This window comes from Ambystoma mexicanum, chromosome 4q (assembly GCF_040938575.1).
Source record: "Ambystoma mexicanum isolate Mex_15411 chromosome 4q, UKY_AmexF1_1, whole genome shotgun sequence".
Taxonomy (NCBI): Eukaryota; Metazoa; Chordata; class Amphibia; order Caudata; family Ambystomatidae; genus Ambystoma; species Ambystoma mexicanum.
This window is the reverse complement of record NC_090928.1, coordinates 392,441,732-392,464,118: the sequence shown is the minus strand read 5'-3', so window position 1 is coordinate 392,464,118 and position 22,387 is coordinate 392,441,732. Positions and strand designations below refer to the sequence as shown.

At 43.2% G+C, this 22,387-nt stretch overlaps 1 protein-coding gene across 1 annotated transcript in view; it reads right to left on the bottom strand.

Moving 5' to 3' along the window:
- Positions 1–22,387, bottom strand: part of MTR (5-methyltetrahydrofolate-homocysteine methyltransferase) — a 1,960,411-nt gene that overhangs the window by 1,612,421 nt on the left and 325,603 nt on the right. The window contains exon 6 of the mRNA XM_069607970.1: positions 19,982–20,088. Within this exon, the coding sequence (XP_069464071.1) occupies positions 19,982–20,088 (107 nt within the window). The remainder of the gene's footprint in view (positions 1–19,981; positions 20,089–22,387) is intronic.

The window sequence follows — 22,387 nt, the reverse complement described above, 5'->3', positions numbered from 1 at the left end:
ATCAAAAAAAAAAGGTGAGAGGTCCGGGGGAAGGTTGGGACCCAGGGAAGAAAAGGGGGGGCCAGACAAGCAAGACCAACAGGGAATTGACTGCTGATAATACTGTGTTTCAGGCCCAGTGCTTGGTTGAGCAAGTCCAGGGAAGGGTTCAAAGTGGTCGGAAGTCCAGACTGGCTGAGTGGCGTCCCTGTGGATATCAGGTGAGCGTTACACCAGTCTGGGAATTTTGGCCATGTGAGCGACGAAAATTATTATTCCCTCTTTGGTTCGTGGGTTTGTTAGTTAATTGTCCCAGGGACCTTAAGGTATCGTATTCTTCTTTGGCAATTTTGAGTGCCTCCTCTACCGCTTTCCCAAACAAGACATTCGGTTCCACCAGCAGGTCGATAAGAGTAGCCTGGGTCTCGAGTTTGAACCCTGACTGTCTCAGACAAGTGTGTCTCTTGATGACAGTGCTCTCTGCAATGAGCCGGCCTGCATTGCCTGCTGCGTCAAAAGTCACTTTCAGAATGCACCCGGACACCGATCTACCCTCCGACGCAATCTGGGCTAACTGGCCCTTTAGTGGTTCTGGTGCGGAGGCAATGAAGGCAGCTACTTGCTCCTATTGATGACAATTATAACTTGCCAGCAGAGTGGTGGAATTCGTGATTCTTGCTTGGTAAGCGGAAGTGGAAGCCACTTTCCTTCCTACACCATATATCCTCTTGCTCTCCTTGTCTGGGGGAGCTTCAGATGATGCTAGAGGTGTCCCGCTCTTTTCCTGGTGGTAGTAACTACCAATGAGTCGGGCTTAAGCTGACCCCTTATGTAAAGTGGGTCGGAAGGGGCGGCCCTGAATACATTTTTGAATTCTGGGGTTCACTGCCCGGGTGAGATTAAGGGTGAGGAGGGAGAGGTCAATTCTGCGTTGGATAGACTTCAGAATTGGTATGGCTTGGGCAACGGACTTCTTGTCCCCCATGATTTCCTCTGCAAAGTCCCTCTCTTCGTGAGCCCCTGGAGTGTATCTGAAAGTGCTCTGCAGTTCTAGCTAAGACCTCATTCAGTAGTGGCTGATTATCCACAGGGGAGTCATTTACAGGTGGATCTTTGGGAATAGGTGAGTCTAGACTATAGGCCCTCCCTCGTCTTCCTCCTCCTCATCCTGGTCCTCGTCGTCTCCGTAATAAGCGACCCCTGCTTGGTCGTCCAGTATCTGTATGTCTGGATCTTCAGCATACTGATGGTAAGGTAGAATAGAGAGTGGGTCTGAAATCAGGCCCTGAGCTGGAGTCTCATTACGAGGTCTCTTACTAGGAGGCTGCGGGTCCTTGGATCCTGAAGGATTAGAGGTGTCAGGGGTATTCTGATAGCTCAGAAAATAATCAGGGTTTTTCTCATAGAAATTAGCCAAAGAAGCCATTCTTGTCATCACCCTGTCGATGTCATCAGAGCTCCATGCCCTGGAACTGGGGATGAACACCTCTTGATGAGGTTCCTCTTGTCCCATATCCTGTGGAGCGGGAGGGATAAGTTTAGGTCTAGTGACAGGGTCAGGGGTCTTACATTTATCTTTATCTGAAGATCTATTCTTGTCCTTCTGGACCTGGGGTACAGATGTTTTATCTGATGACTTTTTCTGCTGTTTGTCCCCTTTACCGTGAGTAGAAGAAGGTTTCCCTGAATGTTTGGCCTTCTCAGAATCTTTCAGCGCCTGTCGCCGAGATTCGGCAGTGGGTTGGGAAGGTTCTGTAGCTTTAGAGGGTGTGCGTCGAGACTCGGAGGCAGACGTGGAAAGAACTGCCGGAGCCGACTAAGCGTGCTGCTTGGGGATAGAGGTCAGTTCCTTCGTCCGACGACCATACCTCAGTAAGCATGAGGATTATATCTTCAGTAAGAGATCATCAATATAAGTCAATCCTCTTACCCTCGACTAAGCTTTAGATACTGTTCCTCTTTAAATACCGTTACTCTTTCTGAGAAAATTTTTAGATACTGTTTGTCTTTCTGAACATCATGAATTGATAAAATGTGCCAAGGTTCTGTGTACTTTTTTGGATATTGTTCCTCTATTTTTATCACCACAAATGAGAATAATTAAAGTGACTAACCACATCAAGCCGAGAATGTGAGCATGTTACCATCATCAAAATATAATCATTGAGATGCTTCCATTATGAATTCTCTTAGACTACCTGACTGTTGAAATTAGATGAGCACTACGATTTTGCACACCACTATTTTTCACGTAACAACGCTATTAGAGTTGAGTCATAAACAGTCATTTAAAAACACACTTGATATTTTACCTATTCTTCTCATAGTTGGCTTAATGAGTAACCTGGGACATACAACATAGACTTCCCAATAATGGAACGTAGACGTCACACGCGGACATCATTACGACACACACGAACGCTATGAGACCATGACGTCATCACGCTATGACGTCACAATATAAACAACCACCATTTTGTCGTCGGAACACCTGCATCGTGAGGTGCAGAGTGGCTTCCCCTGAGGATACACAAAGATCAAGCAGGAGAGGTGAGTTAGGAAGGACTGACTTAGGTGCACTTGCTGCACCATAGCTAAGAAGTTGTTAAACATTATGGATTTTTAATCCCCATTAGATACACACCTAGGAGTGACTCTTTTTGAACTAAGAACATAAGCAGCCGCTGATCATACCCATTTGGAAGTGGGTACGTGTTAACATCTAAAACTTTAACTCCCAACTTACTAACTTAATGGGTACAACCATAACTTAAAAATGTAAATATACGTTATAGGGGCAGCTCCTGAGCATTTGGGGATCGTCTGTGATTACAGTCCTTACCCACCCGACCTGGAACTAGACTATAACATCTACCTAAATAGGAAAGGCAAGCCTCTATAGACTCCAAGGTAATTGCATTTTTTCTTTAATACCATCAGACTGTGCATGAATAGAATCTATCCTCTTGTCTCTTGCTATAAGAGACATACTGATTTCCTTATTTTAAACAGTTAGCTTATTTTTTAGTTTTTTTTAGATGACTTACCAATTAAAGATAATTGACATGCTTCGTTAATTAACACTAAACTTTTGATATAAGTGAACATCCATATGATCACTAGTGTGAGGAGGATTATGGTAACATGACTGAATAGTATCTATACAGAATCTACAATCTAATTATAGCATTATATGTTATAGGTGATTGCTGAAGAAAAATCAAATGAAAGACTGTGCAAAAGTGGGTGAACATCTCTTGAAGAAGGGGATCAATCTAAACCCCGAAACGCGTCGAGAAAAAGTTTTCATGTTACTGACTTGTTTACCCAAAAGGACCAATAGGGCCATAAGATAACTACATTTGTTCTAGTATGCTTAAAATACAGAAGTGAATGTTTAGTTACACTGAAGTGAAATGAAAAAAATGTGAGTTATAGTAACAATTTGTTTGAATACAGAATTTTTTTTACTAAAAACTGGTTTTCCAAGTTATTATTTTCAACGACTACTGTAAAAATAACTAATATTGATTGTGTATGCAATAGAAAGGGTGTGCAAGGGACGGGATAGTTCCATAAGTTTATGGACATCTGTTGGTTTCGCATAGATTGATACAACCTAGTGTGTCAAGGTTGTTTTTCTCCCCAGCACCCCACTAACCTTCCTTTAAACACCACCAAGAATTGAACCATTAGGTGTGCTCTGTGCAAAATATATTTTTGCAGTGGTCCCCATAACTGCCCCTCTGGACAATCCTCCGAGGCCGGGGACTCACGCTTGGGTGACTATCAACACTCCTGTGCCCTCACCGTCCGATACAGTGGCGTTACTGCCATCACTGAAGGAACCCACCGCATCCATGGCCTCGAGCTGCCTGGCATAGTGGGCCCAACGTTTAGTGGAGCGGTCCTTTAGTGTTTGAGCCTTAAAGAGCTTACACGCTCAGCAATTAGCTTCGGGGTGATCCCTAGGCAGACAGAGATTACAAGTGTTATGCTCATCTACCCAAGGGAACTTGCGGTTGCACTTGGGGCAAAATTTAAATGGAGTACTCTCCATATGTTACTCTATGGCAGCGGGCGAGTGTATGTAGGAAATAAACGAGTGTGAGTATGTCCACCCCCCACTCTCCCTACTTGCAGGGCCGAAGCCAGAGGCCTTCCGAGGCCCAAAGTCTGTCGTGCAGTCTCGACGGCTGTTCGTTCTTCGGACCGGCATTTATCTTCGGAAACTCGACGTGGGATTTAAAGAACGGGGAATTTTAGATGAATTATGACAAAATGGATGAAAGCCAGGTAACTCCCCAACTATGCTTCCAACAAGTATGGTGGAAAAAAACAATCTGAAGTTCCTACACGCATGAGGGATCATGGGTACAGTGGATGTCACAGTAGGGATAGTATTACCGGCACGCCCTAGGTCGACGCCCATTTTCGAGTTTCGAAAAACAAACTAATACTCTGCAGCTGCGACTAGATGTCGGCCTATGCACAGCATGTGATCTAAGCAGATTCCACAAGCCTCAGAAATATATTTATTTTACACACTTCTAATTCAACACATTAATCACAGTTATTAAAGCAAGTTAAAATCAGTCAAGAAAAGTATACACAACTCCCTGGTTAAATTAAAGACAAGTTTGAGCAAGAGTGAAAACTGAGCAAAACGGCACAGTGAAAACCAAACACAAATGACACTAGCAATTTCTCACAAGGGAAAGAAAGAACAAGTTATACAGGAATATACTCTTAGGCACCCTAGCAACACTTCCCAATAAGTTTGTGAACAAGTTTAGGCAAGGCAGTACTTTAGCATGTATAATACTTAAATGAAAACCAAGCAAAATGGCACTTCACAAGTTTTAAAAGTGGGAAGGAAAAGGTGGTTATAAGAGTTAGGTGCACCAACACAGTTCTAGTTAAGAAGCAATCTAGAGAAGGCAGTTGTAACAGATTTAGCCAGAGTCAATAGGCCTGTGCCAGAGTCAGTGGTACAGGGCAAAGAGCCCAGGAGCAAAATGTTCTTGTAGCTGCAGTCAAGTCTTTGTTAAACGATTCAAAAAGGTGGTTGCAGAAGGTGAAAGACAATGTTAGATGATAGGGGCGGCCAAACCAGCAGGTAGGTAAAGGATTTAAAACGCATTTAGCGCTACCAAATGAAAAGGGAGGCCTGGCGGAACAAAGTACCTTAAAATGTAGAAGAAGCTCCTGCGGTGGCGGTTGTTCCTGGTAGTTCCTGCAGTTCGGGAGATCTAGCAGAGGAAGAGAGACTCTCGTCGTGGAGGAAGGTTTGAGTTACTGCACTGCCCAGGGATGAAACCAGCTGCAGTGCTGCCAAATGAAATAAAAGGTACGCTGCTTTAAATCACTGTCCGGGTGGACGAGTGCCTGGCTATCCGGTCTCTGAGTGCAGGGCACTGGCGATTCGACCAAGGCAGGTCCAGCAAGGCGATTGGCAAACTGGTTGGCCCCACCAGCTCAAGGGAAGAAGGCTCTTGCAGATGAAGTTCCTCTCTCGTCGTGTGGAGAAAAGTGGTGAGACGCTGCAGCAGGGCTTCACCGGTGATTCAGTTGGTGCAGAGGTCTTTGGCTTCTCTCCTCTTTGGCTTCTTAGTTCCAGTGGCGACGTCTTGCTCTTCCAGTCCTCAGGACCCTGATTTTATGCAAAAAGATCCCCATTCATACAGCCTAGCTGTCACTCACACAGTGGAGTGGTCATCCTGGTGGGAGGCCCTCCAGCCTATCAGAGCAGAGTGCGACATGGGTTGCTGAAGCAACCCTTTCCAGGGGTCCAACTCACCCTCCCACACAATGGTTCCACCCCAGACTCAGTGGCACCGAAAGGAGGGCTTCTTGGCCAAAAGGACGAACAAAGGATCCCCAACCTGGGTTAGGATTTTAGAGAAAGACACGAGAAAGAATTTATATAAATGTTCTGGCAAATAAAACCTACCGGAGTAATGTTAAGATAAAAATAAAACGGCGGTATGTTAGAGGCTGTCAGTAAATGTGGTAGCCTCGAACAATGGGAAAATCCCATGGGGAAATATTTGCGGTCGAATATTTTTGGTAGTAACCACTGCCCCCAGCCAGAAACCTTTGAGAGAGGGACTGTACGGTACCCTCTCGAGAATGGATATAAGGGAAAAACTATTAACCCTTGCCAGTACCTCCATATTAAGATGGGTTGTACAGGTTTTGTTCATAAAGAGTGACTAGTAAAGTCAATGGGGACTTTATATGCCTTGGGAGACAGTAGTCAGTCCCAGGGTAAGGAGTCTGTTTGGGGGTCACTACGACACCCCTGTGTTACTGCACGGAGGGTGCTGTGTAACCCATGTGTATAAAATGGTTCCTATGAGGGTGAGATAAACCCCACAGACATTAAACACACAAAAATTGCCTACAACACACATAGCAAATATGTCCAAGAGTGGGAAAAAGAGTCACACAATTAGCAGAAGAAACAAACAAACCCTTCAAATCCAGCAAAGCTGCTGGGGGACTCTATAGGTAAGGGAAATTAGCCATAGAATGAGAAGTCTCCCTAACATGCACCTGAGGGAAGAAACGCAGGAGATAACCGGTGTAAGAATACCGGGTGCAAGGACAGAAAAGAAAGTTATAAAACGAGCTAGTAAGGGAGAGCAGGGGGAACAGAAAGGATGGACAGGGAAGCAACCAGCCGAGAACCGGTAAAGTAGCTAAGATAACGAGGTAGCAACAAAAGGAACTGTGGATCACAGCAGCGAGTTCCTGAGAGACGGATACAACGCACCGTGCCTATGGCACGGTATGTTATAGACACAGCGGCCATCATGAGTGAGGACAGGACCACAACTCCAGCTTGCTGTAGAGTATTCAACATTCTTTGCTGGAATCTCCACTTGTGCCAATGCTTCCATGGCCGTAGCATGACAGATAAACATTGAATTACGAACTCGAAAACATCTTTATTTTGAAACAATGCAAGTGTGCCTTCAAACTTCAATTTATTAAGAAACAGAAGAATACTTTTCAACTCTGGATTGAAACTCAAATCATAGTAAAGACGTGTTGCACAGTGAACTACATCTAGCCTTACAATTGACCAAAATAAAGACTAAAGAAAGCCTGAACAATGAACGTTAATGGATGAATGCAGTGTGGCAAGACAACTACTTGGTGAAGGGTGTGCGATACATGATTGCAGGGCCACGAGGCAATCCAGAAAGAGACAAAGGATATTAAATTGCACCCTAAAAGCCAGGAAACCAACAGAGCAGAGTCAAGTAAGGGTGACTTGGTGCACCAGAGCAATTGCCAAGGAACTTGTATGTTGGGCTAAGAAGTCCAGGGACGCTCGTTGTGTGACCTGTGATGGGTGGACAATGTGGTCTAACAACTGAACCTAAACCAGAAAATTCTAATTGGTGAGAGCTAAAGACATTACAAAACCAGCTCAACAAAATAATTTCAACACTTTTGAACTATACTTCTTGTCTTGGGAACAGAATCCCAAGACCCTTTTTGTTCTGGATTGTGCTACTTAAAACTTGGGGAAGGGAACCCCAAGGATTGACCTGCAACTATATTGCCTTGAACTAAAGAACGTACCCTTTGAGACTTTTCTCTCATGGAACTTTCTTACACTTGGGGAAGAGGAGCTGAGAGAAAGCTGTGAGCTAGAAGAAACTCAGATCTTTGAGTTAAACATGGTTTCTTTTGAGTTTGACATCGCTACATATTGGTTTAATATACTTATGGCAAGGATAGGGTTTGGACACAAACAGACTTTGAAGTTGAACTCTTTGACACAAACTTTTCTTACTTTTATCCGATAGGGAAATCCCATATTAGCATAGGGCAAGTTAGGCCTTCAACTATCCTGACATTTCAGTTAAATAAACATCCTTTATTTAAACTTAAAGTCTATTGTCTGTGTCGTACTTCATGATGCCTTCACAGTACTTAAAAACCACAAGGTTTCGGTTGGTTTTCCATTGGGACAGGCATCTCTCCCATGCGGTTTACCTTGGCAGTGGAGACGCTTGAAGTCCAGTTAAAGGAGCGCTACGAGAGCAGAGCACTATGCTGGCATTCACATAAAATATACATCTCACTATGCAGATGATATCAATTTTGTATGACACCCTGAGTGCAATCTGGCACAGATTATGGAAGATGTGTTCAACTTTGGTTGATTCTCAAACCCAATAGAGCCCAAAGTAATTCTGAGATATTTGCCACCACTATTTCGGTGGACGTGCAAGCAAAATATCTGTGAGTAATTACATGTTGGTCCATTTATTAACTCATTTGGGTTGATTTTAGGGTTCCAAGTGACAACTGAAAGTCAATCTCGCATCAAAATTGTTGTACTTTAAGTTTTTATACCCTTTCCTGAATGTTCGAGATATTATTCAGAAGGGCCTTTTCACAAAAATACGCTCCCTTCTGTCAGGTTAATTTGGGCTGGGAAATCAAATAAAGTACAATGGCAGGTGTAGATGTATGAGCATGGGCAGGGAGGAGGGGGCTCTTACAGTGCCGAACCCGAAAAGGCATTACCTGATTGAGGAGGCCTATTAGGCTTCCTATTAGTTTACACCACAACCAGACCGAAGGCACATTTACCTAGAGTAGGTGATAGCTGTTCCTGAAGCAAAAAAGATGAATATTTTTCTTCCAAGTACGTGTTACACTTGGTGGAGACAAGCCAAGGAGTGGGGGGGCGGTGGGGACGAGCAGTCCCTTTCTTTGGTTTCAATCCGATTGCCAGAGTGGCAGGTTTACCAATTACATATGAGAAGGTAATCATGCATCCTATGCTTAAGAATGGCATGAAATGTTTGTTTAAGATATGCATAAGAAAGGAACGTTTATAACTTTGGAAGCCTTCAAGTCCCAGGGAGGCACATATTCTTTGGACATTCTCCTCTAAGACGACTTTGCGCTCTCACATTCCGACCTTTCCTTAACAGCCTAGATCCTTTCCTCTCATAGGTTTAATTATTGCTATACAAGGTGACAGTTGGTTGAGGTCCATGCTATATTAAGTGGCCTGAAAGGGGTGGTTGAAGGCAGCATTCGCTTGAGGACGGTGGGTGCTCAGATAGCAAAGGATCAATGGTTTTACATGTCAGCAGGCATGTGGGTCTCTTATAATTATACAATCAAACTGCTACACTAAGTTTATTTAGCTGGTTTACTACACTCTGTTTGGGCTTAGCAGCATGTATCCAGATGCTTCATATTCCTGTACCAGGTATGGTACGGAGAGGTTGGATTTTATGCACCCGTCATGGGCACACACCACCCCCACCCCCTCGATCCTTGATTTATGGAGAGATGTATTTTATGATGAGCCCGTTAGGCTATACTAAACTGCAAAAGAGTTGTACAAGGTTGGTTGGACTAGTCCGGCACCTGAGCAGATAGAGTGCCAATGCTTGGTACAGGGGGACATTGCCTGCTATTCTGATGCAGGGGATACTTATGAGGAACCTGCGACAGTGTCATGTAAAATCAAGGATATGTCAACGTGAGATAGACAGTTCCAGTTCCAGATTAAAGTTCATGATGCTTTCAGGAACGATGGATATGCGGGCTCCATCAACAGGAAGGCACTTCGAACTGGTGCTCCATCCCACTAAGCTGATTGGCGTATAGACCTATGCAGCAGGTGGTTTCCAGTTATTGCTCTCTCTCGATCTTGAAGGTGATATATATAATGCAACTAATTTTACCCGTCATCACCATGGCACCATTGGATATAAAATGATATTAGTGTCTACTACTTTATGAATTTTGCACTGTTATCCTGTTCAGCATTTTTGTTTGGGGCAGTTGATTGTTTGACTAACATGTTTCTATGATTAAATAAATCAAGGCAAAAGTAAAAAAATACAACCTTCCTTAAAAAAATGCACATCATCTAATTTTCACTAAAATATAATTAAAAACTCATTATGGAAGTATTGCACAGATGTCTTCTCTGAGCTTTAGACAGCCAGATCCACCCACACACACATACATACCCACACACAATCCATTTCAAATGCTGTGCTATACTTATACTGTAAAACAAACCGAACACATTGGGTCTGCAAGGAGAGTATCAGCAGGTTATCCGCTTATTGCCAACCAAGGCCAACTTGTACAAAATTGCATTTTTAACATGCTTGTGCAGTGCAGATTTGAAAGGGCGAAGCAGACAGTGTTTCCTATGTATATCCTCACTGAGCTAGTGATTCCTATTTCCTTTTCATGATGTCAGAGCCGTGAGATTTCATGTTTCGAAAGAGTGAAGCAAAGTTTGAATAAAGTCAGCTGGCAACAGTATTACTTTTACCAAGTGTAAACCATGCTGACAAGGTGCCATGTGGAATAGCTAAAAAGTCTACTAGTTCCCAGTAGTTCCTTAACTAACCTACCATTAGTCTTCATATGGAGTCCAAGAATTACTGGCTTGACTGCAACCATTGTGAAATATACCTGCAAGTATAGCAACATTATCCACAGGCTCAATCAGCAATATCAGCATCAACATTTACAATAATAATTTAGCATTTATATAGCGCTACGAACCCTCAGTTATCTGAGTGCTGCTTATTATTACCCAGGGTGTGTGGTGCTCATTTACGACCTCGGAAGGATGAGTTTGGCCCTGCCGGGATTTGAACCTGTGTCAGCAGGCTCTGCACAGATGTCAAAGCGAGCGTTCTACTCGTTGTGCTATCGAACCAGAATTAGCCAGACTACAATGTTACTTAATCATACTCCAAATTTATTTTGTTCATTTAGTAAAAAAATAAAAAAAGCCATCCAGAATAATTGTTCATCAAGTTCGGGCAAATATACAACAGACACCAGTTTATAACAAATTTGTTGTTTTGAAGCAGATTATGATACTGGATTCAATTTTTTCTAAAGTCCAATTCTGGTTTGCTTTTCCGACATTGGGGTTAACAATGCTTTGGCAAACGCACATCAGTCCAGTTAATCACTACTGCGGTTTACAAATGTTGAACCACTGCATAGTTCTTGTCCTCATTCCGTATTGCTCTGAAATGTTCCGAAATCCCTGAAATCGAGATTTTCAGATACTGAACAGTAAGGCCTATATAGTTTGTCAAGCGCACACCAATCCATAACCTACATGTTCTGAATTGCATCTACAATCCTTACTTTAGGGTTTACATTTTGTTATTTCATAAGGATTGCATGTGATTTATACAAGTTTTGAAAATTAAAACAATCACATAATTTAAAATAAATGTGTAGCCAATTACGCATGTTTGCTTGTTTGTGCAGGAAAGGCGGTTTGTTAAGGTTCAGTGTTTATGCTATATTGTAGTAAATGTTGCGTTTGCTACCCATTAAATTCTGTGAACGGAGGGTAGCACAGGGGCAACTCGCTGGTCTTGGAAGCAAGACCACGCAGAGCAACAGAGGTTCGAATCCCGGATCCGTGCTTAGAAACCGAACTCTGGTATGTTATTAGGCGTGCTATAAAAAACAAATAAAGAAGCCTTTTTTTAAACAAAGGTGAAGATGTCTACTGAGGATCCCCAAGCTTTGATGTCCTTACTCTGATCTATCTGATCACATTTTCATTATCTATTTTCACCAAATTTTCATTAGCTATTTCAACACTTGGTCTCAAGGGTTTTCCTGTTTTGATGCATTCATGCCATTCAATGATAATTCAATAAGTGATTAAACATATTTAAAATACCTAGTCATTGTTGATATCCCCCCTCCATCATCAATTTGCAATGAAAAATAGCCCTTACAGGTAACGTTTTTTTCTTCGGTGGATGTCTGATGAATCCAATGGAGTCAATACAGCTGCCCCCGCGGTACCCCCCCTCCCATATGGCAGGGGGATGGCAGCCGCTACCTGATCCTGACCCTTGGCACGGCTACATGAGGAAAGATCACATGGGAGGAGACAATCACCGGTGAGAGGTCTTGGCTTCATTGCCCATCAGGAAGTCCCCCTTATACCCAATACCCTAATGGCCCATTTCCATATATCTGTTCCCTCTTTTAGGGAAAATGGAGAAACCTTTTCCCAACACACTTAAGGCCAAACTCTCGCCCATGGTCTGAAAGTAAAAGCTCAAAGAAAAACGTTTGCCGTTTTAATTTCCCTTCATATAGAACTGATATTTCATACAGAATTATTAAAAAAGACTCTCCAAGAACTATACATCAGTTAATGTCAACGGACTCCAAATACCTCAAGTACTGAGACAAAGGAGATGATGCGGAGCAGCAAGAGCTTCAAGCTCCATGAGGGTGCTAGTTGTTTTGTGAAAGCACCTGTGCGATGAACACTTAAAAATGGGAACCAAATTATGAGAGGCTTCTCAGAAAAAGACGTTGTGTCTCCTGTAGAACTGGATAAAAGCTGGGGGCACAAGTCGGTGTGGTAGAGCCACGGGGCTCGCCAGTAACGAGGGAATGAACCGTTGGGTGAGGAAGCAGGGCCGCACAAATGCCAGGAACCATGAGACAATTCCAGGGCATTCAGCAGCTGGAGGAAGCAGTGTTACCCTCACCGGGACTTGGAAGCAAGCCTTCATGCAGGAGCAGAGCCACGGGAGAAACCAGGGAGACGTCAAAGCCGTCCAGAGTGGAAGGCAAGCTGCAGAGCTACACTGTAAGAGCGAACAGGACCGAAGACACCACACAGAGCGGTGAGTCAGCTCAAGCGAAGTGGGGACATTGGGGCATTTCGGCGATCGCGCCCAACATTTTTTGAACTTAATAGAACAGCAGAAACAGAAAGAACAAGAAGACTGACAAATCAAACAGGCAGAATACAAATATAGCCCCTACAAATGTTCGAGTGCATGCAAGGTCGATACATTTTCCCTGTAAAGACAAACCGAATCACTGAAAGTTAACACTGAAAGACAAACCAAACCAAGGAAAGGATATATATAAAATAGTGAATGCAAAGAGAGACTGCTATAAGTAATCCAGGCAAGTGGAAATGCATAAGTAGTCCTGGCAGCAGAGTATACCAGGCAATTGCAAACTGGCACAGAAATCCCAAGAAAGGACAGAGTTTTGATTGAACAAAGGAACTTTTTAAAAGAAGGAAACTTACAAGGCTAAACAGCTTTGCACTTAAGACTGCCATCCTATTGAAGAATCCAGGGGAAGGGCGTCAACCTCTGGAACCAAAGTTGTTACCATGGAGAAACTTATGTTGGAGAAGCTATATTTTATTTACAACCACGTTTTGCAAATACCAGGTTAAAGGCGTTTTCCCTTCTCACTTTATTATTTAGTTTGTAGTGCAAGGTTCAGGATAGAACATTTGGGACACGAGGACGGCTTTTGATTTCCGAAATCCTGACAAAGATAGATCCTTAGTTTTTGGTATTTAGGTAGAGAAATTCCTCCTAGAGCAGGGTCAGAGAGGCATTTTCTCAGCCCGTTTAAATTAATAGAACTCTTTAACCAAAAGCATGACAACTTTGTTTACGGCTTTCATTTCGGACTCCTCATAGCTGGTAGGGCACACAACATTTAATTCGCAGAGGCCTCCATTCTAAAAATGGTGGTTCCTACTTCTTTTTAGGCCACCTTGATTTTCAAATCTAAGGACGTGATTTCATTCTTATCAAAGTTTGAATTAAAACTCAGATTTAAATGAGTACATTAAGAAAAGGAATAAAGCATTCAAAATAACTACAGCTACCCTTCCAATATTATACAATGTAGAGCTTTCAGGTTTTCCATGTGCGAGTAGGCAATTCTGTCCTGTTTTTGCTTGAAAATGTGGCTCTTCGTTTTCTTAAATTTCAGATGGAAAAAAAATACAAGTCCCGAAATCCATAGAAGAAAATAATATTGATAGTATGTGCCTCACCGAAACCTGGCTTCTTGACTCTCACGGCCCCATAATAGAACAGGTGGCCCCCACGCCCTGCCCAGGGTATGCTTTTTTTCAGTAAAAATCAGATACTTTGACATGGGGGTGGTGTCGCCATCATCTGCAAAAATTACCTTGACATGTAGGAGGTCAAGGGGGACTGACGGATGTGATATTTTACATACCAAAATCACACCAAATCACCACAATAGCATTAACTTTATACTGCTTTATAAAACGCCTGGGGAAATGCCCCTGTTCAATAAAATATTATTCATGTTTTATCCCCCTTGCAGAAAACTAACTCCTGGGTGATTTAAATCTATGGAAAGGCGATCCTAGAGATAGGAGAGCCATGGATGTGGAACAATCATTGAATAATATGAACATATTTGTATACAATTCTGCCCCCTCACACAAAGGGAAACACCCTAGATTGGCTGGCAAATGGTACGTTTGACAGATGTGCACCACTCCTTGTGTGTGGTCGGATCACTTCTTCCTCACAAGCTTAGTGAAACTAGCAGAACCTCTTTCCCACAGCCATGAGGTAAAACGTAAAATTCTCGGAAGAAACTATAGAACAATTAAAGCTGCCGACCTGGCCAAATGTTTGAGTAGCCGGGATGTCCAATACTATGTACAAAGACTCCCCAAACTCTTTAGCAAAAGCGTTATAATACGCACATTGAACTACTGTTAAACAGGTTTGCTCCGATTAGTGTCAGGGAATGCCCCAACAACGAGAAGTGGTTTACTCCAGAACTCACCTTGCTTAAACAAAAGAATAAACAGGTCGAACATAATGGCATAAAAATAAAGTATTGAAGAATAAGGAGGATTGGAAAATAAGGGAGAGAGAATATAAACTCAAGATACAGGAGGCAAAACAGAATAACTATAATGAACAAATTACTAAAGCATGTGATGAAACTACAGAGCTCCTCAGGTTGTTCAAACTTGGGAAAAACCAAATGCCCTGAACCAAACCATAAACCTAGACAAAGACGACTGTGTTAAGGTTCGAAAAGCTTCTGCAGATAAATCAATAAAATCAGATTAGTATTGGCCAGAACACAGAAAGACCTGGATCAGCTAGACGCCTTGGACCTCGTTGAAACCATTGGAGGAAAGAGACAAACCAAAAATCCCCCATTGCTGTTTTGCTTCTCCAAGGTAACAGAAAACAAGGTTGTCAAAATACTTAAAGATATGCACCCCACCCGTTATTCTGGAGATCTGCTACCTTCAAAATTCATTCTTGAGCATTATGATTTATTTGCGCCATTTCTGCGCAGATTTATAAATGCCTTCTTTGCACATTGTTTGATCCCTGCGATCATCAAGGATGTGGTGGTCACGTTGCTCATACAAAAACAAGGGCTAGACCCCAAGGATCCTACGAAACTTAGTCCCATTTCCAATACTCCTTTTCTTCTTAAGGTTATTGATAAAGTGGCCACCATACAAATGCAATCCTATGTAGAAGCCATGGACCTTCTTCATAATAAACAGTTCGGCTTTCGGCGTGCCCAAGGGACCGAGAACACGTGGTTAGATCTTCAAACCAATATGCTTTCAGTCTTGGAAAGGAGTGGCATGGGACTGCTGATTTTATTAGATTTATCAGCAGCTTTCGACCTACTTGACCACAAAAGGCTGTTGCAAAGGTTGACTGACGTCAGTGGCTTCTCACAGGAAGCCGTGACTTGGATAGAATCCTTTCTCTGTGGTCGTAATGCCAGAGTCCATTGGGAAGATGCCTCCTCAGACTGAGCCAATTGTGTGGTGTGCCACAGGGGGCCTGTCTAGCCCATCCCTTTTTAACATTTATTTCCAGCCACTACGTGAAAAAATTGAGAAACTGGGGCTTTTCTTTGCAAATTATACAGATTATGCGGTAGACCATGAAAAGTTAAATGAAATTGGCCTACTCATCAAAGTTTGGATGTCTGCAAACTGGCTCTGTTTAAATGCCAGTAAAACTGAACTTATGGTTTACGGTTCAAAGCATGCCCGTAATGGTCGTGGACAGAAATACGCCAGCTTCAGCATTGATGGAGGCCCTCTACCCGTAACCAGAAAGGTTAAAATCCTCAGCACTTACATGGAAGCCACGCTCAATACCGACGCCCAAGCCAACTACATCAAGAAGTCCAATTACTATCTCAGAGTCCTAAGACAGATTTGTCTGCTGGTCTTGAAGAAATATTGTGAAAAATGGGTCCGAGCGATTATCCTGCCAAGGCTTGACTACTGCAACTCCCTACTTGGAGGTGCCAGCATGGAAAGTACAAAGAAGCTTCAGAAGATGCAAAATGATGCAGTGCGCATAGTGTGCAACATTGCACGCAGAGACCCAGTATCAAAAGCTTGCAGGGAACTTAACTGGCTCCCGGGTTGCCGCCAGAGTCAAATTCAAGATTCTTACGCTGGGACATAAGTGTCTTTTTGGAGCTGCCCCTCAATACTTGAGGGAGAAGCTGGAGTTCTATAAACCAGGGAGAACGCCGAGATCTTCTGGTGCTTGTAGCCTAAGGATCCACCGGTTCAATAGAACCCGTGGAAATGGTCGGTCATTCCCCATTTTGACTGCACAGGCTTCGAATGAGCTCCCAGAGTCTCTATGAAAGGAAGAGGATCTCAGAAAATCTCTGAAAACTAGATTGTTCGCCTAGGAAGGTCCGTAGACTATCCGACTCTCCCACTTGCTTTTCCGTTTTTTGTCATGTCTTACCAGAACTAGGTGGGCTTCTCACACACAGCCACAGGAAACTTGAAAGCTCTGTATAATAACGTTGTCCTTCGAAACCATGATTTCTTCCCAGTTGCCCATTGTCATGTTAGCATATACTACAGCAAATTTGGCTCCCACAGCCGACCCACATACATACTGCTAAAATGGGTTATTAAATAAAAACACAATTAGAACTAAAAACCAATTCTGCCATTTCTGAAACCCATATTGGAATGTGCCCCTAGCAAGGAGTGTCACCCCTCAAAACAACCCTCTGAATGTCTTATTTATGTGAATAATTCTGGGACATCTAACGTCATGAGCAAAAATTCCCCTATCCATCATAGCTTTTGAAGTCAGCTAAGCGCATCTCTTGTGCTTTGTATGAGCGGTTACAACTGGAATAAAAAAATGGTCTGAAAATACGACAATCGTTCTTCCTGAGGGACAGAATATAAAGATTAATTGATCTTGGGAAGTAGACAAGGCTTGAAAATTAAAATGTGGCTAATCTTACTATAAAAAGTTGTATTTACCAGAAAGTCTGACATTTGCAGTACTCATCCAGCCCGCTTACAAGACAAATCTTTGCATGTTTTTAGAGAATTGATTGTGGAGAGGTTGAACATGCATTGGAAATGTAGTGTGACTACCATTCTGCAGATGCTTGCCTGGCTGCTTTAGCAGGGCCCTACAAGCTGTAGAAATTCAAAGCAAGAACCATGTTCAACCAAGACAATAAGGGCATACTGCGCTTTCCGACCCCATGAGTTGGAGTTGCTAGAGCACCCAAAAAGAAGACCAGCACACAACAACAAAAAACACTTACCACGAAGATTAAACTGAGCTCTGCAGACACCGAACAAAAACAAAGATCACGTCCCCACCACCCACTTTGACATCTGAGACTACGGGGCATTAGTACTGCATACCTACAAATATGGAGTATCTGGAGGTTGCAAATCACCCAATCACAAGACTTGGCGGACCCCTATCCCCAGATGAAAGTAATACTGAGTCTTGAGTGTCTAACTGCCATTCAAGTTTGGTGTGCCGCAAATGACCTCTGTCTGAATGCCAGCAAGACAGAGATCCTCCTCATCGGCACACCTCCACCATCCTTTTCCCCTCACTCTCTGGCCCTCCTCCTACCCCCACCTGCGAGGCTAAGAACCTTGAGGTCATCTTTGGCTCCACACTTTCCTTCTCCTCTCACATCTCTGAGGTCTCTAAAAAGTCAAACTTCCTACTGCACCTCCTCAGAGGTACTCTGCCTTTCCTCTCCTTTCCCCAGAAACTCACTGTCTCCCAAGCTCTGGTACTCTCCAGGTTGGGCTATAGCAACAGCCTCTTCCTAAATCTACCTGCCACTACTCTCTGCAACTAATCCAGAACAGGACTGCAAGACTTGTCCTTGGCCTCAAGCCCTGGGATCGTATCTCTCCAGCTTTTAATTCTCTCTATTGGCTCCCAGTGGATGCAAGAATCAAATTCAAAACCCTCTGCATTGTCCACAAGGCTTTCTGGGGCCTGGGTCCAAAATACCTTCAGCTATCCCTCTGTAAATACCTCCCCTCTCAAGCACTTCGTTCCTCTAACTCCCTCATGGTTAGTCGTTTTTCAAAGAAACTAGCTGGGGGTAGATCTCTGTCTTTGGCTGGGGCCTCCCTCTGGAACAGCCTACCTGCAATTCTAAAACATGAGGAGAACCATCTGCGTTTCCGGAAGCACCTCAAGACCTTCCTCTTTGCTTCTGCCTTCACTCCTCCGCTCCCCTGCTGATCTGCTCTCTTGGCACTGTGCACCTGGCCACCCTCTGTCCCCTGGGCCCAAGTACCTGCTCACCCTGCCACCCTCCTGCACTGCCACCTGGCCACCCCTTGAAATGGGGACTGTATCTGTACCCATACTGTTTCCCCCCCCCCCCATGTTCTTCCTTTTCTGCACTTATTCAGATTTATCCAGTCTGCTGCCGTAAACACTGCACTTGTCGGCTGCACTACCACTGGTTATTGCCTCTATTATCAATTTATTTGTATTTATTATTATTTATCTGTTCTCCTCTACGCCGCACTCTCCACTCTCCCCCTTTCATGCACTTTCTCCCCTTTCCCTGTGCCATGCACTTGCGCGTTCTCAATGTCACTGGGGCTAGTAAGGACATTGATGTGTTCTCCCCTGTCCCCTCCCTTGCCTTGTCGCGCTCTGAAACACTTGTTTACGAGCGCAATACAAATAAAAAATCATATCATACTGCAATTATACTAGCATCAGGTGGATTACTAAAGGACTGACTAGTTTGAGATTGGTGTGAAAGCTGAGAGTCGGAGGCGTAATGAGCAGGCGAGTGCAGTGCAGCAATGAAGGTAGAGGGAGAAAGGTGACAGATGGTGCTGGTGGGGAAGGAGGTAGTGGAGAGCAGAGGGAGTGGAGTGGTAATAAAGAAGGGAAAAGAATCAGTAGGAGGAGGGAGGAACTGAAGGGAAGGAGGTGGATAAAAATTAGATGGGTAGATAAGAGGGACAGGAAGGTGAGGCGGAACAAGGAACTACTAACAAACAAGACGCAAGAACTCTAAACAGTAAAATAAGAAAGGCAGCCCAGTACCATAGAGAGGTGAGCTAGAAGATACAAAAAGTAAATGAGTTGTTGAGAAGGAAAGGAAGAGGAGGGGTGAGATCCATAAGAAGGGAAAGGAGGATAGACTGAGGAGAATGTGGTGGTTGTGCAGAAGGAGTTGAGGGGCAAGGAACTACCAGGGTTGTTGAGTCCCAAGCACTGAAATCTAGGGGGTTATGGCTGCAACCCAAGGTCCCAGCACAATCTTGACACAGATTTAACAAAGCCTTATGTCCGATATCCGACTAGATTACTTAGATCTCAAGGGCTAATGGTCTCAATTATACACCCAGAAAAGATAAAACTGAAAACTTTCCACAAAAGACAATCATCACACCAAACAGCAAACTATGTAGTGCTCGGGAAAATTATAACCAAAAGACTGACTGACTTTTTGGCTGGCAATTGATGGAAGCTAAAGAGTGGGTAAAGGACTGATTAACTACATCCCCCAGACAGCCTGATTATGTGTGCTACTTTGTAGTTTCCTACCACATTTCACAGTTCTACCTAATATCTTAGCATTTCCATTTAAAGACCCTTTAACTGAAGACCTTGGCTTTGAGTTGTCTGCTGATCCCCTGGCCTTGACAATACATATGATGTAGTTTTAGATACATTATGCATATCCATATATGAAATATATGAGCTGCAGTACAGCATGTTCACGTGTATGGATTTCAGGATGCTGTATTTGGATCTTGCTGACCCTCTCTGTTCTAAAAATGAAAATAAAAATCAACTTAGTTTTCCAACATTGCAGACATGCTCACCTTTGAGTTAGCAGTGTCGAAAACAGTCTCTACAAGTAAGATATCAACTCCTCCATCTAAAAGTCCTCTGGCTTGTTCACCATATGCTTCAACAAGCTCGTCAAATGCTGTTCAAACCAGAGAAAGGTAGTTAATTTCACGATTTTCGAAGAAAATATATGCAGGCATGATTTAAAAACATTGCTTTTATAATAAACTTGAAAAAAAATATATCACAATTTGTAAAATTCTTCATGTAATGCTTCGCCGTGGTTTTAGTTCTTGCTTGTACCTGCTCCAAAGCCACATTTTCATTCAAAGCTGGAAACAGGAGTAACATTCTTTGCTTATAGTTTCTTCCATATTTTAGTCGAGGTAGATCCTTTTGGCATCCCCAAAATGTGGGCATTTCTGGTTTATCAAAACAAAAGATAGCAACCCACCCAAGAATCCTCGATTTCATTCACTCATGACCCAACCATGCCTCTCTGCTCCTTTCTGAATTTTAGTCAACCCGTCAGAAATAATGTATACGAGTACTGTAGCGGACGTAGAAGAAAGGGCTTTATTAAAAGGAAGGAGGACATGAAGTCGCACAACCATTAAAAGTGATCAATTGCCCCCACCACTCTTCCAACTCGTGTCTTGTCCTCTTTTGTTGCCACATCTCGGAAAAAGGTAATCAGAAAACGCTTAGGGGAATAGAAAGAACATGTACTCGGCCAGGCAGGAGACAGATTATAAAAGGCATGGCTTGCTAATCTCAGCAACTCCTCCTCATCTTGCTTTTGAAGAGTAGCATTTACACTAGGCAGGTTTGACAACACATCTGCTTGCCCTATAGAGCTAAGAAAATTGGTCCGTTTTCTGGAAGTCACGCAAGCAGTGGGAAACCTTGTTAACTTCCTATCACAGAAGGTTGTAATGCATGATATAAACCATTAAGTGGAAGATGTTTAAGTTTTGCACATGTCCAGCATAAGTAAAAGAAAAATAGACTACGTCTGAACTCTTGGCACATTCTGATGAAGTCCTGTGCACGACTGCGTGGGATGGTGAAAGGATCAAGGGAACCAGGTGCCACCAAACGTTGCAATGCTGGCTTCAAGGATGGCATTAGGGGAGGAATCCTTGCCAACTCCCATCATGCCTTGCACCGTGGGTGCAGAAAACAAACCATAATCTACCCAGAGAAAGCAGGGCACCTGCACTAGGCCAGAGACTCCCAGAGGGAGTAAAGGCCTCCACACTCAAAGTTGAGAGCAGATAGGCAAGGTGTGCTCTCCTTAGCGGCAGGGCCAGAGTGTCAACTAGAGAGAGGACTTTTTTGAGAAGGAGGGTTGTTGGCAACCCTGTCAGTCCTGGCGCTGGATTTGTAGAGGTGATACTGATAGGGCTTGTGCGTGGAGCGCATGTAAATGAGTCTTAACACAGATAATAGTGTGCAGTGGTTTTTAATAAGCATGAGGTTGCTGCTTTTATTTTGAGATTGTTGTTTTAGAAATTGTATGACATTTATTGTACACCAATATGGTCTGTTCCATGAACAAAGTCAACACGTGTTTCGACCAAATTGGTCTTTGTCAAGGCTGTGAGGTAGTGTAAGGGTGACAGTTCCAAGAGATTTAATGTAACTTGGTGGACAGCATGTTTTCCACTTAGGATTGGACTCTTAACAGCCCTCTGGTGAGGGGTATAACAAAACCTCCCCAATAGCCTGTGTTATCAAAGGGGACATACATCCCATTGACAATATTTAAAACTACGAAGAAACTGTAAAAGATTTATAAAAAAAATGTAAAAAAATCAACGAACATACAAAGCAATGCATGAACGCCTTATAGCCAGAAGCTATCCACTCAGGATTATGAATAGAGCCACCAAGACAGCATGGCTCCCAAAAAGGATTGAACCGCTCTCGGGGTCTAACAAGAAAAACACTGAGGATCAAATTGTTTGTGCAACAACCTTCTCAAAATTCTTGCAACTAATTTGTAAACTCATCATGGCAACTGGAATTCGATCATTAGTACATGACCCGTGATGTCAACCACCCCTCTTCACCTACAGATAAAAAGTTAAAGTTCAATTGTTCCATTCAATAGGAAAGAAGTCATGTGAACAGAGTTCAACCCTAGTGTCAGAGTCTACCACAGGAGGTTAGACCCTTCCCTTGAGACAACTCTACCTCATACCCTTTCATGAGCCAGACCAAACTATCTAAATACTGCCAGATCAAAACGAAAATGCAAATCTATACAAACTGCCAGACAAAGAAAGTGATTAACTGCCTATGTCCCTGTAAATTGTCAATTATGGGAACGACCAGCAGAACAATGAATACATGGATAGGATCTCTTTGTAGAAACATGTGATGGTGATGATACATTATGGCAGATCTCTTTGTGGAAACAGGTCATAGTGAGG